Genomic DNA, 19313 nt, shown 5'->3' on the forward strand with positions numbered 1-19313 from the left:
GACCTACAGTTGTTCTCGGGAAGAAGGAAGAACTGAGAGCCCTTCTGTTTTCTTTTAGGTGCTTCCCCGGTGGCGACTGCTGGGGGGCACTGACCTGCTCTGACCCGGGGACAGTGGGGAGCTGTCCCTGCCCAGTGCCGGGGGAAGCACAGTGGTGGCAGCGTCAGGCGCCTGGCTGGCAGCGTGAGGGAGGGAGCCTGTGGGGCCCCAGCCCCGGAGGATGTCGGGCAGAGGGTCTCCTGCCCTGGAGAGGAGCAGCAGCAGCGGGCAGGCAGGCGAGGCAAAGGCTGTGGCGCAGCCCTCCGACAGCGTCAGTGTCCGGGGCGTCTCCTACACCGTCAGGTAAGGCTGGGGAGGGCCCCTGCCCGCCAGGAGCTGCTCTGACCAGGGACCACGGGGAGAGTGCTGTGGGTTTGGCTTCAGCCCAGTAAAGATGGATGGACATTGCCCAGGCCGCCAGCCTCGTGGCGCTGGGCCACCCACCGCAGGGGTAGAGTACATGTCTTGAGGGAGGCAGAGCCAGCCTGTCCTCCAGAAGGTTCACCAGTTTTTCTTTACATGTCTCTGAAGGAGGTGCTTTAGAGGCCTTTTCCAAAGATTGTGCCCTTTCCCATTGCCTTTCTTACTGCTGCCAGAATGATAATGTGAGGCCCTAAGAAAATGGTCAAGTGGATTAATGGCTGGCAAACATCGTCAACAAATACAGCCTCAGTTTAAATTTCCCCTTTTGGTTGTAGTCCAAAAGCCCTGTAGCAGTCATCCTGAGAAATCTGTTCAGAATTTGTTTTATCTTCCAGACAATGAAGAAGTTAAAAACTTAAAGCCTGGGGGGGCGGGTGAAGGGAGATTCCCCCCCCCCCCCCCCCAATATTTTAAATACTGCCAGGCTCGCATCCCACATGCAAGTAGCTATAAACCATTCACTTGCTTTACACTAAATTTTTAAATCTTCCTTATTTAATCTTTTTTGATGTTTGTTTTCCAAGAGAACGTGTTGGCCCATGGTGGAACATTTCTTTATATCATAAAAAATGGACCCGGCAAATACTTAAGGATGTTTCTTTTCACGTAGAGAGTGGCCAGATGATGGGGATTTTAGGAAATTCTGGTAAGTTGTTCCAGTACTTTAAAAGAAATAAGATCGGAGTTAATACCAGTGACTTCCACAGTGGTATGAATGTGACTGAGGTCTGTGTTTTAAATAATGAAATTGCAGCTGGTTTTAACCTCTGCTTTGTAAAACCATGGTGCTTGGTTTTCAGAGTTCAGTCTTCTGTCACCTAACTAACAATTATAACTTCAATAAAAGATAAGGTTACTTCTAAACCCAAATGTTTCACTATGCAGTGTGAATTTGTAAAAATTAAATACTAATTTACACACATTCTAGGCTTCCCATTTACTTCCCCTTAACTAGCTGCATTTTCAGGACTTATTATTTTAATGTTATTGAGAAAAAAAATACTTTCTTCTTCTCATATGTCTCCATCCAAGTGAAGCTAGCACTCTTGAAATCATAAAATTCATCTTGTCACATGATTAATTTCTTTTGTTTGAAAGGATCTGGGAAAACAACACTTCTGGATGCAATATCAGGAAGACTTGGACATAAAGACAACTTTGGTGAAGTGTACGTGAATGGGCGTCAGCTGAAGAAAGAACAGTTTAGAGATTGCTTCTCTTATGTGCCACAGGTTGATTTCTACATTTATTTTTGTGCGTTGTGCTTCCTCTCACATAAAGAAAGTAAAGTTGCTAGTGTAATGGAGTAATGTAATCTGACTGTGATTTTACTAGTAAATTTGGTACAAAGCAGTTAATAAATTGTATGAATGAATGAAGGTTGTGCGAGCAGGGGCAAGATCTTAGTTACTACAGGACTAATTGCTTCTTCATCTTCACCTTTTTTTTTTTCAGAGTGATGCTTTGTTAAGCTTCCTTACCATACAAGAGTCCCTGACCTACACTGCTTTACTAACTCTTCAGAAATGCTCTGATGACTTCATCAAAAAGAAGGTCTGTATTTTATCATCTTCCACCAGAAAGGTAGACATGATGTCATGTAATGCTTTTACCAGCAGCACTTTCCATCCATAGCTGTGTTTTATGTTTATAATAAAGTTTTGTAATCCCCACTCTGCAAATGTGGAGAAATTGTCCTGCTGAGGAGTAGGACACAAGCTCTCTGGTGATCCCTGCCTCTGCAAGGGGCTTGTGCTGATGCCCCAGGGAATCACCATTATGCTGGGACAAAACTCTCCCACCCAAAGGTGCAACAGTTATTGCTGCAGGAGATGCTGCTGTTGGTATTCAGGTCAGCTCCCCTTCCCCAGATGGGAAAGCCAGTTCTCTGAGGTGTTCAAGGCCATTTGTGCTGGCACATCTCATGGACAGCAGAGGTGACTTTGACACTATTCTGTCTCCTGCAGCACATGCTCACTAGGCAGAACAGCTCCAAAAAGCACTGGTCTAATAAGCCAGCCCCTACAAGCTATTTTCTTGAGAAATTAGGTGTGTGTCAGATTGTGGTGGGTTGACCCTGGCTGGACGCCAGGTGCCCACCAAAGCTGTTCTATCACTCCCCCATCCTCAGCTGGACAGGGGAGAGAAAATATAACAAAGGGCTTGTGTGTCGAGATAAGGACAGGAGAGATCACTCACCAATTACCATCATGGACAAAACAGACTCAACTTGGGGAAAATTAACTCAATTTATTACCAATGAACCAGAGTAGGGTAATAAGAAAATAAAACCAAATCTCAGAACACCTTCTCTCCACCCCTCCCTTCTTCCTGGGCACAATTTTACTCCCAGATTCTACTTACCACTGCCAGCACTGCTGGGGGACAGGGAATGGGGGTTGGGGTCAGTTCACCACACATTGTCTCTGCCGCTCCTTCCTCCTCAGGGGGAGGACTCATCACTCTCTTCCCCTGCTCCAGCATGGGGTCCCTCCCACAGGAGACAGTCCTCCACAAACTGCTCCAGCATGGGTTCCTTCCACAGCGTGCAGTCCTTCAGGAGCACACTGCTCCAGCGTGGGTCCCCCACGGGGTCACAGGTCCTGCCAGAAAACCTGCTCCAGCGTGGGTTCCTCTCTCCACAGATCTGCAGGTCCCGCCAGGAGCCTGCTCCAGCATGGGATTCCCACAGGGTCACAGCCTCCTTCAGGAACCCACCTGCTCCGGCGTGGGGTCCTCCCCGGGCTGCAGGTGGATATCTGCTCCACCGTGGACCTCCGTGGGCTGCAGGGGGACAGCCTGCCTCACCATGGTCTTCCCCACAGGCTGCAGGGGAATCTCTGCTCCGGTGCCTGGAGCATCTCCTCCCCCTCCTTCTTCACTGACCTGGGAGTCTGCAGGGTTGTTGCTCTCACATATTCTCACCCCTCTTTTTGGCTGCCATTTCTGTGTGTCCCAGCAACTTTTTTTCCTTCTTAAATCTGTTCTCCCAGAGGCGCCACCACCGTCGCTGATGGGCTCAGCCTTGGCCGGTGGCAGGTCAGTCTTAGAGCCGGCTGGCATTGGCTCTGTTGGACACAGGGGAAGCAGCTTCTCACAAAAGCCACCCCTGTAACCCCCACCCCCCGCTACCAAAACCTTGCCACACAAACCCAATACACAGATCTATGAAAGGATTCCTTTTGGCCTCTGTTGAGAGTAAAGATTAGATATGGCTGACCAAGGCTCTTGCTTTCTGTCTTCTCTCTTCACCCTATCTTCTACTCAGTATACTTCCTCAGAATTCATGTGCCTTTCTGCTTCCTTATTTTGGAAACCAGACCAGCACATTATGCTTCATACCTAAACTTCTAGTCCCACCTCTGAACTCTTCATATCTTAATGTCAACTGAAGCTGAAATTCTACCCATTTCAGAATATTCTTTCATTTTCATCTTGCGCACAGGTATCCGAGTTGGACGGTGTTTAGTCTTTCTAAATTGTAATTGTTTTTCAGGTAGATGCAGTTATGGCTGAGCTGAGTCTCAGCCACATTGCTGACAAAATAATTGGAAGCCGTGTTCTTGTAGGAATTTCTGGGGGTGAGAGACGTCGTGTTTCAATTGCAGCCCAGCTATTACAGGATCCCAGTAAGTACCACTGCATGGATTTTCAAAATAAAACAAAGCAGGGTCACTTTGTGCTCCTGCCATGTACCTCCATAAACCAAAATACAAAAGCATTTATATTCTTGTCCTGGGTTCAGCTGGGATAGAATTATTTTTACAAGAAGCTGGGAGGGGACACAGCCAGGACAGCTGACTTGAACTAGCCAAGGGGATATTTGATACCATATGGCATCATGATTAATATATAACTGGGGGAGCCGGCCAGGGGCAGGAGGGATTGTGGCTCGGGAATGGGCTGAGCATCGGGTTCCAAGAGGTGAGCAATTGCACTGTGCATCACTCGCTTTGTACCTTCTTTTATTAGTATTATTGTTATTACTACTACTACTCTCCTTGTGTTGTGCTGTTAAACTGTCCTTATCTCAACCCACGAGGTTTTACCTTTTTCTTCTGATTCTCCTCCCCATCCCACCAGGGGGGAGAAGGAGTGAGTGAGTGGCTGCATGGTGCTTTAGTTGACAGCTGGACTTAAACCACAACAGTTATGTAATTCAGCAAAAGCTAGTCTAGTAATGACAGAAGAGGATGAGCAGTAAGTCAGGTCTGCCGTTAAACTATTAGTTGATCTTCTAAAGTAGACAGTTTTAAAATCTTAGGGACTGAACAGGTTTAGACTTGCATTTATCTATCTTAAGTCTTTCTGGGCTCACCCTTCCTGTGTATGAAATATTGGTTGTGGCACATTAATTTACAGTTTTTGAGCACATCGGAGCCATACATATGCAAGCATTGAGCTTTGAAGTGGTGTAGCTGCCATTGAGCCGTGCATGTGTAAGCACCATGTACATTGCAGAGCCAAAAAAATTCCAATGAATGAAAATCAAAGCAGAGCAACTAGAAGGATTAGCCATGGGAAACAGCACTGTAAATTTTGTCAGTTTTAGGATAGTCTCTTAAGGGTGCCAGAATCTTATGGAGTGAATGTATAGCATGCATTTATTGGATTCTGGAGTCCTCGTAGCAATGCAGATGTGGTAGGACTGCAAACCAGGCAGGAAGGAGCATTTAAATAGAAAAGTGAGGTACATCACTGCTACTGGTGACTCCTGGAGAGTTAGTTCTTTGGGTGTAGTTATGGCTCAGTAAGTTCACTAAACTCTGTAGTAAACACTATAGTAATTCTGTGTAGAAGCTCTCCTCCCCCCTTATCCTGATCAAGGCTGAACTGCCCTCTTCTGTGTTGTGTCTCTTCTATGTAAAAATAATGGATATGACTGTAACTTTTACCCTTCCATGTGCAATAAAATAATGAAGAAAATGCAATAAAAAACCCCACCTCTCTCATCTATGGAATTATATATGCTGTATTTTAACAACTTTTGGTTTGTTCAGAACAAATTTTGTGTGCATATTTAGCTTTAATTCAGATTATAACTTCTAGCTAATTATGTCAGTTATATTTAGATTTGTATACATGCTGAAATTCATCATTATTGTTCTTAGAAGCAGATGTATACATCAAATCTATTTTGGTAATTTTCAGATTTCACCTGAACTTAGAAAAAAAAAAAAAGATTGTGCTCTGACCCTGCAGTAGTTTTTTATGTTCTTATTCCAACTTGTTTAAACTGAAGCACTGAAGCTAACTAAAGCGGAAAGATCCCATCATTGCAATATCTATGCAATATTCTGCTTTACGTGTGGAACTTCACATCTAAAGTAATTGCTATACTATTTGCCTAATTAGCTTCAAAAGCAGAAGCTATAACATTTGCTCCCCACTTACCTGAGTTTTAATGCTATTTCTTGTTATTTCACAGAGGTCATGCTACTTGATGAACCAACAACAGGGTTGGACTGCCTGACTGCAAACCAGATTGTCTCGCTTCTCTCGGAGCTTGCACACAGACACAGGATTGTGATTATTACAATTCATCAGCCTCGCTCAGAACTCTTCAGGGTAAATGATGTCTACTCACTATTTGCTTTTGTTACCAGGCTTTTTAGTACCTAGGTTCTTTGCAGGATAAAAGTACAAGATGCAGGATAGCTGCCTTCAAAGGCTCTCTTCCCTCCCCATTGCATAAAATACAGACTTGTCTTGAACTTTACAGGTCTGTCTTTCTGTCAGTCACAGGGCACTTTGGGACACACACTACCCTGTGAAAATAGTATGCGCACTGACTGTGTGCCTAACCTTTGTGTTATGCAGCTACCCAAATCAAAAACACTGGGAGAAGCCATGTAAATCCCCCATGTGTGCAGGCACTGTAAAAACTAGCACTTATTTTATCTTTACATATTCATATTTCAGTAACACTTGCAACTTGAGACATGATTTGGAATGGAAAGGAAAAAAATAATAATCTTTTTTCTTCTTTGTGTCAAGTGGTGTGGGTACACCTTGGTCATGTGGTAGGGCAGGCCTGTCTTGCTGGGCTTGGGCTGGGGAGAACATTTCTCCTTTCCCATTACTGTTTTGCACTTCGCTCTTCTGACACATCCACCAGCCACCACGTGAATGCAAGGCACCTCTTCCCTGGCTGACTGAATCGGCTGTAAGTGGTCATGAAGCCAGAGCGGAGTGACAGTGCTTTTCTGGACTGAAAGCAGTCCTGGTGCCTTGGGTATATGGATTGATCATAGCTGGTGGAAACCCTGCCCTGGCAAATGTTCATCTGAAGAGCAGTGCTGTTAAAATCCTTAAGCACTTCAGGATAATCTTCCCAACAATTTGGGGATTTTACAGACTGGGGCTATTAAGTGCCAAAGGAGGTCAGTCAGTAAGTGAAGGTGCATTAGAAGTGAAGTCAGAAGTCCACAGTCCCATTTCTGTTTGTGGATTGCCTCTGTATGCTGCTGTCACAGACAGTTTTGAGTACCACTAGTTTTAAGAGCTTAAAGATGTGTCATCTTGCATAACCACCAAGAGGAGTGAAAGAAAGGACAAACTTCCTTTGAGAGAAATATATTAAGTAAGTTTGAATGTGTCAAAACTATTTTTCCTGTCAAAGCATTTTTATTACCAAGACAGTAGCTGTACTCAAGAATTAATGCACTTCTCAGTACATATTGCTAATATATTAATTTGCCCTCCCCCAGTTATTTGACAAAATAGCCATCATGAGCTTTGGAGAAATGGTTTTCTGTGGGAACCCTATGGAAATGATCACATTTTTTAGTGACCGTGGCTATTCTTGTCCTGAGCAATCAAATCCTTTTGACTTCTATGGTAAGTTTGTGTAAGTTGCTTTTGTAAAAATATGGGTTTCCTTTAGACATACAAGTTGTTTTCTTCCCCAAATTAAAGTTTTTTCCAGAGATAGAAATGTGTTTGAATTCTTCCTCAACTTTGTAATTATTCTCAGCTCAGAGAAGAGAGAGAACTGGGCCAATGTAACTGCCACTGGCTTCGTAAAACAGCAGGTTTGCAGTAGGTCTGAAACACAGCAGAAAGGAGTAAACTACAATAAAAAAGGAACCTCAGCTTCATGAAACCTGTGGATTCCTGACGGCATCTCCCTATGGCTGTCTACTGGACATTGGAAAATCAATTTGATCCCAAAACTGTGGAAAGTCCCATGCTCTTACAGACTCTGTGATGCAAAGCAACTGAAAACAGTTGCCTGGAGGGAAGGATGTAGAATAAATATGGAATGACTTGAGGCATCTATTTCCAGAGATGCTGGGTTAGAGGTTTCCAAAAGTTTGGGGAGTTGCTAATACCAGGGTGAGCTACTACAGCAGAACATACAGATGCTTCAGGAGCTGATGATAGCAAGCTGTTGGCAAAAGCTGAAGACTACTGTTTTACCAATTCAGGATGAAAAAAAGTCTCAGCATGAGACTTTAGAAGTGAGGCTAGGTTTTGCTGCAGGGCGTCTGTGTACCTGATCCATGCAGATACACGTTTGAAGAGAATGTGTATGTGTTTGTGTGTGCATGTATGTGTACACATATACATACATGCATATATCTCTCTTTAAATCCAGTATGTATGTAGACTGATTTCTGACAATGCTAGCTGCGCATTAACCAGGGAATTTGATCAATCCAAAAAGCTGCATTCAGAGGAGGCAGTGTTTTCCTATTGTCTAGATGGCATCCTAAACTTGGAGAGAAGAGAGAATGGTTGTTGACATGAAGCTGGAATGGGATGAAGCTGAAAACACTGGTGTGACAGTGAGGATAATTTTGCCTTCATGAATTTGAATAGTCTTGAAAAGCATAGATGATTTGAGATTTAGACCCACTCTTAAAAAAGCTTGGTAGAGAGAGTACTGCATTCTTCAAGTGTCAACCTTTGAATGTGACAAGAAAAGGAAAAAAATACAGTTTAGAGCAAAGAATCATCAGAATAGTTAGTCTTTGGAAAATTGTTAGTTTATATTTTTTGTGTGATTTAATGATGTGAATGAAGGGACAGATTCTGATATCATTTACACCAGAGGAAAATAGATCCTATGTATTGAGTGTGGATTATATTATTGTAATGTCATATGTTGTTTATAAAAAAAGTACAAGTGCATGGTAGACATTGGCTATTTGGTCTAGTGACTAGTCAGTGTCACCATTTTTTTAAAACACACCTGCTTGCCATTTATTTGCTGTGTGAGTTCCAGCAAGGCACACTGGCCAAGTTTCAAAAAGTGCAAAATTTGCATTTTGGATGGTCATATTTATGAAAGTGAAGACTTCATTTTGGATATGTTTACCATTAAAGACAATTCTGCTGAATTCCAGCTTTCAGAACACCAGGGAAGTATTCATAAGTTTAATTCAGTTTTTGAGGACAAGTTAAGAATCTTGGACAAGGCGTCCTTTTCTCTTGTTCAATTTGTATTTTGAAGTTGACCATAATGCTGTAAAACTGAAATCTAAGGATGACAGAAACCTTAGGAATAAATAACTGATAAAGATGTCTTATCAGATGTAGAAGACTAATATAAAACATCAGTAAGAACAGCAATTCCTGAGAATGACAATCTAGCTTTTGAAAACTTAGATAATTTATTGCTGTTAGGGAAAAGGGAAATGTCTAATGCATTTTAGCACTATTGCTGAGTCCATATGATTTCTACAAATAGCACACACAAAGTTCCCATCTTCCATTAAAAGAACCGCTGGTGTCAGGAGTAGGTGATTTTATTAGAAAGAAACATTAACTCTGTGAAGTATTTATTTTTTGTAAGTTTCACGGCAGTAAGTAATATTTTCTTCAGCTGGGGCTGAGCCTGCTAGGGGAATTTGGCCTGCTGAACATCCTCTAACTTCACATTAAAACAGAAGTATGTCTGAGAAGGAGGTGGGTGAAACCCAGTGCAACAATGCCGCAACATCTCAAGTAGAAAAGAGCAGTGTCTCTGCAGCATGAGCTCAGACTAACTGAAAAATAAAGCTCCATGGTTATAGAGGAGCAGGCAGAGGACAAGTGGGAATCAGGGAGCCACGTCTGAGCATTTGTCTGAAAACCTGAGAAATACATGACCAAAAAGTCATCTCTTCATCCTCATTAATGTTCATCCTCAGCTGGTGCTCTGCCTTGCTCTTGGCAGCAGTAGCGCTTCACCGGTGGCACAGCTCTGTGCTGAGCAAAGAGAACGCTAAAGGTCTGACCAACCCATGCTCAGTCCTTGTGTTTCCAGGTAAAGGACTCAAACTTTAGGGTCCTACAGAGGCCACAAACACAGAGATTTGTTGTGGCTGCAACAGTTATTTGTTCATGCTGCTTCTAATGGAAGGGAGGAGTAAAAGAAACCTTGAATACTTTCAGTGGACCTTTTCTTCTTTGGATAGAGGATAGAGACAAGGAAAAGTTGGCTGCAAGGGGGGAAGAGATATGAAGGTAAAATGATGTGTATATATAGTAAACACTTTGTAAATTTACAGTGGATCTGACATCTGTGGACACCCAAAGCAAGCAACGTGAACTCGAAACCTACAGTAGGGTTCAGGTAATTGTATCAGCCTACAAAAACTCGGAGATCTTTGACAAAGTACTGGCAGCCATTGAAAGAACAAAGGGTATGAAAGAGCTGCCACCAATACCGTTCAAAAACAAAGACTCACCCAGTGCCTTTTACAAATTATGGATTCTTTTACGGTAAGACTTTTTTTTTTTCCTTTAAAAAAAATATATTTTTTTTCTTATCCACTAATCTTTCAGGTTTTTCTCCCATATATAATGCACTTTCTTGGTTATTTTGGTCTACCACTGTACTTGTCCCTGTCTTTTTTATTATATCACCTTTTTGTGGAGACTGTGCGTGTAAGATTTGTTCAGAGCTAAATAGTCCACCAACAAGTTGTTAGTCGTAGCTAACAAGTATATTGTTATTGTTTTGTTTCATTATCAGGAGGACAACAAGAAACTTCTCCAGAGATAAGATGGGCATCATCATGCGTCTCCTCCAGAATCTGTTATTTGGCTTGTTTGTAGTATTTTTCCTTCTTAGACTAAGGAATGACCTGGTAAAAGGAGCCGTGCAGGACCGTGTGGGGCTTGTCTACCAGTGCGTGAGTGCCCCCCCCTACACAGGGATGCTCAATGCTGTTGCCCTTTGTGAGTTTCTGTCCTGTATTTTGTGCAGCAGCATGTATTGCTGCCACTATTTTGTAAATAGGAAAAAGTCTTTTTTGAGGATAGTAATTTAAAGTTTCTTAACAGTTCTAGGTAATGTCAGAGCTGATATAGAAGCATGAAATTCAAAGGCAAAGCAACAGAAAGCTTCACACCACAGAAAAAGATTAGCACATCAGAGGGGGTCCAGGTCTACTGCACTTAATGAAGGAATATGCCCTGTTCCCTGCCTCTCCCTTTTACAGCTGGCCTCCGATGGAGGCTTTATTCTGAACTGTGCAAGAGTCCTTAACTTGCCCACGTGTACTGTTATAAAGGCAGCACAAAGTCTAGGTCTGTGGTTAATGTCTTAAGTGAGATCAAAACCAAAGACACGGAAAGGATGGAAGTACAAAACAGCTTTGACAACAATTAAGCATAATTAGAGTTCAGAGAATTATGTGATGATTAAATTTTTCTTAGAGGGTGTTTGTTTTACAGCTGCCGAGGACCAACAATAGTGTCTATTTACAGCCCTAAAAACTGTTCTGCTCATGTAGGGAACACACACTGCTGTCATCACCTGGAGATCAGAGCACCTCAAGAAATTATCCAGTCATGGCAGTTTTTTTCATGTCTTCCATTTGTATCTGCTAAAAGAGAAGGCTGTCCTGCATGCTGCCTAGTTAGGCCTTCTTCATTAAGCTTACCAACTTTTGCAATCTTCTGGGAGCATGTTTAGCATTTATGGTGGGGGAAAAAGTGATCAGACTGGTTGAAGCAGAATGTTTGTGGTATATTCTCAAAGTTGTCTCTGTGCTTCAGGTCATTTTTGCTAGCAATAAGTCTTGGTGTCTTTATTCAATGGTGATTTAATTTATTTTTTATGTATTTAATCCAGTCCCACCTTTACGTGCTATCAGTGACCAAGAAAGCAAAGATGGCTTGTATAAGAAGTGGCAAATGCTTATAGCTTATATAGTACATTTCCTGCCCTTCAGTGTCATCAGCGTGGCGATTTTCAGCACCTTTATATATTGGTAAGCTCTTGTACCATCTGTTGGATTGTTATTTTCTTTCTGTTATCAGTTTCAGTCACCATGTCAGCAACAGGCCTCCTGGCATGGCTTCCTGCTATGGTCTCTCAGAATGATTACAGAGAAAGCTTAAGGAAAGTCAACAATTTTAGCCTTTCTCTTTCAGGCAGTTTTAAAACACTTTCTGAGTAAGTTACCAGTTCTCTAGGTAACTTGGGGAGTTTTAATGGGCCTGGGATATTTATCATTCTTGTGTCATACCAAAAGCAGGAAGCGTCATTTTACATTATATTTAGAAAGACAGGAAATTAGAGAAAAAAGGAAGACAACAGTAGGTATGTGACAGTAACAAAGCTTCTTATTTCCTGGGACATTTGGGGCTTAGCTACAACATACGGAAGTGATGAGAAGTGGATCCCTCTCTTCTACTCTCCAGAGAAAGGCACTAAAGTGGATTTCTGATAGTGAAAGAAAGGGTTTGACTGTAAAGCATGCTTTTTCCCCCTCAATACGTTCATTTTGTTGCATTATTGTGAAGTAGTACCTCAGAATGGGGTGATGAAATACTTCCTCTGTTCATTGCCTTATCTATCATATAGGTCTGCTCTTCTTCATTTCTGTTCCACTGATTTCTCACCTTCCACTTGCTTATTCTGAACTTAATAGAGTTCATGGCTGCTTATGTAAGCTAATAGCAAAGTAATAAGGACCCATTTCTGTCCTTCAGTCTTTTTCTTTTTTGGGGGTTTTGTCTTCCTGATTATGAAAGGAGAGATGTAGTGCACTAAAGTTAATTTTTGTTTTCATGCGACAGTTGATAGTAAAGTTGCAATCAGATGGCAGTCTATAGTAAAATGTGTACAAGTGAATAGCAAGCTTGGATTGTGTCCTGGATGCATGTTCTCTGGTCAGCTGTTGAGAAATGGTGAGTGGATAGACCCTTGTAAAAGACATAAAAGTGCAGGAGCTATTCTGCTGTAGCTGTGCATGTTAGTGCTCTTACTCTGCAGTAAGATGCAGAGTTTATTTAGGCAGAGTTTAGGGCAGTTTGAAAATGGATGAAGTAAAACTGCATCAGATCGCTTGGACTACTGAATAAGAACTTCTGCACAGGGCGCTAGTCTGCCATGGGAATTTTGCAATAGCTGTTTTCCCATCTAGGAAAAACTCAGGGAAAAGATCACTGTTTTCTTCCTCCTCCTGGTCTGTAGCAGGTAATGAGTGGAAGTGCTCAGCATTTACCTAATTCTTTCCATTTGGGATCTCGGTAAGAGTCAGCTCCTAGATGAAAAGACAAAAGCCCAGAGAAGGAGATTCCTGCTTCTCCAGATGTGAGGACTTGGGTGCATGGTTGGGGTTTTTTTTTGTAGTTTGGTGCTGATATTAAAAGTACAGTTTTGTTCAAGCAAGGGCATCCTTCTCTTTGTCCCCTTAGCTACCTGGGCTTTTATTTCTGCAGGCTGTCAGTGCTGCCTGCCCTGAGAAATCCTTTTTCACAGAGAAGCAGAAATTACTCCTCCTCCTCCCACTAAGCATTTAGAGGATGTGCTGGGCTCACCAGAGCCCTTCTGTTTCTGTCTGCTAGTGAGCTGGTTGCTGAGAAGGCAGGCATTTGGAAAGCACCTTTTTCAGGCTCAGTGAGGGAAGGTTTGTGGAGCTCCTGAAGATCATGAGCCACTGTTTGTCACGCTCACTCCTTAACGAACAGGAAATTCATATGGGCAGACTTTGCCCTTGTGCTTTGGTAGCTTCAAACACAATCAACAATAAAGAGTGTGGTTTCAGTTAATGGGTAGTATTTACAGATATTAGCCTCCACATATCTTTGCTATCTTGTTGTTTGGAAGCCATCAGCAATGTGTCAGACTGATTTCATAGTCCCCTTAGACCTCTTAGGGCAAGCAGTTTCTCTATGAATTTTTGAAGATTGTATCTGTGCAGGAGTAAACTTTCCTGGATGGACTAACTTTGGGGGAGGCTTTGATAGCCTCTGGTATGACAGAAATGGCTTGTAAGAACACAGAGTTTGTGTTTGTAGGATCAGACAGCTTGGGTCAGACCCAAACTCTTAACCAATCAGACACAAGGCAGGTCTGGCCAAGAACAAATACAGCCACTTTTGCAATCAAGTAAACATACTCTTTTTATGCAGATTTTCCTAGCTAAAGATGCCTCTGGGAAATTTTTTAACAGTTTATGTCATCTTACCATTCTATTACTGTAATTTCCAAAGTTTTGTTTTTTTTTTTTTTTAATTCTCTTTAGGCTTTCTTCTCTTTCTACTCCTACCCCAGATTTACTAGTATCTACATAGCTCTGTGTCAAGTATTAGAGCACCTCAGAGAAGGTGATACTTTTATGCTGGGACTTTGGAAAGCTGTTTCTTCTGCACCGATCTGTGACTAAAGGTTAAATACCTGCTAGGTCATTGAATGTTTAGTACTTGAAGAGTCACTGTTCAGCCATCTATTTGTAATAGAGATTATTTTGGTGTTACACACAAAAAATGCTACAGGAAAGCCAGTGAGAAAATTAATACTTCTATTTTAAGACCATGTTTGAACATGGTGGATTAAAAAAAAGACATAGGGCCTTGCATTGAGCAATGAAAAAGAAAATAAAAAGTTGAATAGCTGCTTGTTAGCTGAGCAAAGCATGCAGTCTGCACCTAGTGTGAGGCAATTTTGGTATGAGGTATTTTGGAAAAAGAGTAATAAGTCACTATGTCATGTAGGTTTTGTCATCTGTCATATACACTATAAGGCTGAATTAAGTTTGCCAAGCAACTGCTGGGATTTCTTAACTTTTTAACCTTCAGTACAGATTCGGAGGACTTTTTTCCTTCGGTTAGCTAGGGAAAAGCTGGGAAGAGCGTGTTGTATTACAGAGTGCAGGAGTATGGAGGAAATTGCATTTGGATGAATTACATGGGTGGTGAATTCAATTAGTCTTCCATTTAATTGAATATATCCATTTTTACATTTGCATGCACAGTATCAGAAGTGCAAAATTCCATGTTAATTATCTGCATAAAGATGTTCTTTAAATATGTGACTTACATAAATAACTCCCACTGCATAGACTCTAAAAGGAGGAGGATGTTAGTTTAAGGGATTGTTAAAAGCCACGGTGGTTATCTTGAAACAACATGGATTTTTGCTACAATTACATCTTTACATAACCCTCTTTAATCTAGATGGAGAAAACCTAATATATCTGCACTTTTGTCACAGCATTAAGTGGATGTCCTTTATGTTAAGGCTCCGAAAAACATACTAAGGGTTAAGGCATAAACTGTTCACTTAATGAGCTGTAATTGCAAAAAATAAATAAAAACAAAAATAAAAGCTATGTTCCAAGTTTACTACCCAAAAACTGTTTTTTAAATGTTATTTTTGTACAGGACTGCAGGGTTGTATCCTGATGCTTCCAGATTTGGAATTTTCTTTGCTGTTGTCTTAGCATCTCATGTAATTGGTGAACTACTAACACTTGTTATACTTGGCGTGGTTCAAAACCCAAATATAGTCCAAAGCGGAGTGGTGCTACTTAGTTCAGCAGGTGTGATAGTGGGAACAGGACTAGTAAGGTAGGAAAAAGTTTTATTTCATTATGATGGTGTTAATGTTAAAATAATCTACCTACAGAAGAGTTTCATGAACAGTCTGTATTGCAGAAGCACAATAATGCAAGGTAGCAATGGAAGAAAGAAAGAAAGTGCAGCGGTTATCCTTCAGAGGTAGACCTAACTAAACACACAGAACAGACACTTAATAACTTTAGATATCAACAAAGATACTAACATTTTTTTTCACTTTTTTCAAAAAAATCAAAGATAAAACTGAGCAATTAATACCTATCAGCTCAGCTGAATTCTTTTACTTATGCCAATGTTATGACATGAAATGCTATCCTCATTAAAGAAGCCTACCAAAAAAAAGTTCCTACAACTTTTAATAACTGCTGGAACTTACCAGTCATTAAACACTGGGAATGATGGTTTAAAAAAAAGTTGTGGTCAACTATCTCATTAGTGTTATTCTCCAGTTTAGCCACTGTGTCTGTTTTCAGACACTTCTTCTACCTCTGCAGACTGAACTATCTAAAAATAATAAGTAAAAAAGTAGTGTAATAAATACACGGGAAAATTATGATCCACTTGCTCTATTACTGTGCAAATAAGTGGTTTTGCATTGTAATTGCACAAACTTTGAACAGTTTCCCCCTTGTATTTGTCAATACTGAAATTACTGGTTTTTGAGAAACATACCAGAATAAACGTATTATTGTCAAAAGCAGTTTTCTTGAGATGTTGAGCAAATAGGATATGCTCACCTGACATCTTTTCAATGAAAATGAAGTATGCCCAACAATAGATGACATCAAGCTGTCCTCAAGAAAACCGTATGAGTCTTCACAAAGTTGATGATGTTTTGTCTCTTCAAAGATCTCAGCTAATACTTGCTTATCAAATAAAACTAGGTTAATATCTAATTATTTGGTCCCTGCCTAATTTCAGAAAGATGTATGTTTATAGTGACAAGACAGTTACTCCCCCTACCATAGTCTAATGCTTTAATGATGACTTTTAAAAAGTATTAGAGTGGTTTCTAACCTTATTTTACAGTAGAGACATTGCTAGTTGATATTGTGAATCTCTTTGATTAAACTTCATAGGCAGTGAAGGATATTAGAAACAGCATTGAGACTTGCACTGCTGGTTTTTTTCTGTTCATTTGTTTGTATAATTATAAAGTCTTGCAGTATTTTAGGTGCAGAAATTGCCTAGTCTTGTTGAATACTGTAATTTCAAAGTTTTTGTAGTCTGTTTCTCATTATTTTTGCTTCATTTTTGTTTTGTTATTATTGTTCCAGTGAATTGATATTCAGTCTTTTTTGGTTTTGAAGATGGACTGAGGGGGCAGTGGCTTCTTACTTTGGAAGCAGCACATTTTTGCAATTAAGGTTTATATTGGGTCTTGTCATTTTCAGTTTATTACTGCAATGCAAATAGCAAACAACCTCATAGAATTATTTGTGACTATCCATAAACAAGTCAGGGCTGAATGTTATGACACTGTACCAAAGTCAGAGACAGCCTTCATGGTTGTCTCCTCAGTAAGCACTAGAATGGACTTTATGTTTGAAAACACTACAGCCAAGAACCGTTTCTGTAACTGGCTACAACCAAAGATGAGAGCTTGTTTTAATTTGAGGTGGAATTGGCTTTTGGAACATGGCAAAAGCTAATTTAACTTCTCTGTTTCTTTAAGGACCATCGAAGAAATGCCGACACCTTTTAAAATACTCAGTTATCTTACCTTTCAAAAATACAGCAGTGAAGTTCTTATAGTCAATGAATTTTATGGCTTAAACTTCACATGTGGTAAGTGTTCAAAAGAAAAAAAAAGCAGCCTTTAAGTCCATTGTAAATAATTTTAATGAGGTGTCAATGCTTATTTTCCTTCTATGTACAACAAAAGTATCCTGATAAAAATAAAGATAACTTGCAAGTTGTTAAAAAAAGCTTAATAATTAGTAAAGACTATAACGCCATATCAGTAAGCTAGACAAAAGTTTGACTTTTTTTTTTTTCCCCTAACTATTTCTCATTCTTTCAGTTTTTAATTTTCTCTTCTTCACCTGTTCTTTTATCCCTCCTTTGGGGGCACTTTGGAAGGTAAACTCTGCAGCCCCTTATGAGCTTATTGGAGCAGTGTTACACAAATAGAAGATCAATAGAATTGCACAATATAAGATCAAACATCAGTGCAGGGAGCGCTGACAGGTAACACCTGACCAGATGTTTCCTCTAATACTAGTAAGGCTTCAGTTCAAATATGTTACAATGGCATATACTAAGCAGCTTGGATCTGTCAGGCTGTGCTTTGCTGCTTGTGAGCAAGATAACCAGCAAAACATCAGAATCCGTCAGGTTGGCAGGGTTAGTAGCTAACATCCATCAATGGGGGTAAAACTTACTGCTTTGGACCTACCCCAAGATATTTTGGGCTTTGTAGCCAGGTGTCTGTGCTTCTCTCCAAGGCTGTATATTCTTTAGCCATTAATCTCTCCCGTCCCTCTTTATTACAAGAGCATAGATGGCAACTGTTAGAAAATGAATTCATGACTTCGGTAGTGATAATAAACAGCTGATCTTTAACGTGCCCTTCAGACAGTCTCCATTTCTTGAATTTTGGAAGGACTCAATAAATACGAACACTTTAAGTCTAGTCTACAACATTGGGCAACTTAATTCTTGAGGCCTCTCCAGATAGTGTGTTTGAAAAGCCATAAAGCTTTCTCTGTTTGGCATGAGCAAAACAGAAAGCTCCTAGTGACCCTTTACTCTTCCATTCAACAAATATAGCATAGATTAACTGCAGAAACATATGGCTTGTCTGTTCTTATTGCAAAATGATGAGACATACTTCTGTGGGTATAGTTCATCATTAAAATAACATTAGGGCTAGGTATTTTAAATGTATGAAGCCTGAGTTTTAATTTTACTGATTCACCTACTAAAGAAACTAATTTTTTCTTTTGACAGGTGGAGCCAACAGTTCCACTGCAATTAATGCTGCGTGTATTTTCTCTCATGGCATTGAGTTCATTGAAAAAAACTTTCCTGATGCATTGTCCCGGTTCACAATCGATTTCCTAATACTCTATGCTTTTCTACCAGGACTTGCCATTATAGCAATTCTGAGCTTCAAAATAAGAGAGAGAATTATTGGCAGGCAATAAAAAAGTAGCAGTTCTAACAATGTCTAATACTACACTTTCAACTTTATTATGGTTGAAGGCTTAAATTCTTGGATTTTAGATAGATAGAATTTAAGTGATTATACATATAGAAACACATTCATCTTCTCATGTTTGTTTCTGACCGGATGTTTTCCATCTTGCAAAACAATGTTCTCTTAAGAGTGTGAATGGCTTCCTGCTATTGGTATTCCCACCCCACTCCCAAATCAGCCATAATCAACACTATTACATGTTTTAAAGGACATTTAGAATTTAATTTAGTCAGCTGTTGCTGTCAATGTTTAACAATGTAGCAATGGTGCTCTAATTTTTTTCCCAGTATTTTGGTTTTTAACCATTACCAATAAGCAGAGGGGTACAATTGCTAGTAAATCTCGTTTCTAGAATTGTATTTTAACTTCTATGCTTTGTTTTAATACTATTTGGGGGATTTGTAGAAAGAGAAAAAACCAAATATGTGTAAATAAAGACAGAATGAAGAAATCACTTTATGTGTACTATACAACTAATAAGTACAGGATCTTTAAGCAATATAAAAGTTACCTAACATGTTTTTGTCTTGTAAATGATGGTAAATCAGAGAAGACAGTTATGTTATTTATATCTCTTCCTTCTTTTCATTACCAAGTTCTAAACCTTATTTTGGAAGCAGTTTGGGAATTACTAGAATAAATTTTTGTTTCTTAATAAAATGTCAATTTAACTAGGGGGAAAAAACCCCATAAAAGTTGTTTGCTAGTTCTTAGAAGGAATGTAGTTTGCATCTTTGGAAGTTATTCTCATGGGCTTACTAACATCCCAAAGAGAGTAATTTATCCATTTAATAAATATAAGTACCTCTCAAAATTGAAGGCCTAACAGACATAGAATTCCTAAATT

At 40.2% G+C, this 19313-nt stretch overlaps 1 protein-coding gene across 1 annotated transcript; it reads left to right on the plus strand.

Annotated features, from left to right (window-relative positions):
- The first annotated feature begins 220 nt into the window (after positions 1–220).
- On the plus strand, positions 221–19084 carry ABCG5 (ATP binding cassette subfamily G member 5). Its single transcript, XM_049833389.1, has 13 exons — positions 221–342; positions 987–1108; positions 1561–1694; positions 1918–2016; positions 3959–4091; positions 5891–6030; positions 7173–7302; positions 9960–10173; positions 10427–10632; positions 11531–11669; positions 15070–15255; positions 16940–17052; positions 18217–19084. The coding sequence occupies exons 1-13, from the start codon at positions 221–223 to the stop codon at positions 18411–18413; spliced, it is 1935 nt and encodes a 644-aa protein (XP_049689346.1). The 3' UTR covers positions 18414–19084.
- The last annotated feature ends 229 nt before the right edge of the window (positions 19085–19313 follow it).

Source organism: Accipiter gentilis, chromosome 30 (genome assembly GCF_929443795.1).
Source record: "Accipiter gentilis chromosome 30, bAccGen1.1, whole genome shotgun sequence".
Taxonomy (NCBI): domain Eukaryota; kingdom Metazoa; phylum Chordata; class Aves; order Accipitriformes; family Accipitridae; genus Astur; species Astur gentilis.

Excerpts from the sequence above, each read along its gene's own strand:
- ABCG5 (XM_049833389.1), top strand. The coding sequence starts at position 221 with ATGTCGGGCAGAGGGTCTCCTGCCCTGGAGAGGAGCAGCAGCAGCGGG. Across the intron at positions 4,092-5,890 it reads CCAGCTATTACAGGATCCCA|AGGTCATGCTACTTGATGAA; the intron begins GTAAGTACCACT and ends GTTATTTCACAG. Across the intron at positions 10,174-10,426 it reads AAATTATGGATTCTTTTACG|GAGGACAACAAGAAACTTCT; the intron begins GTAAGACTTTTT and ends TTTCATTATCAG.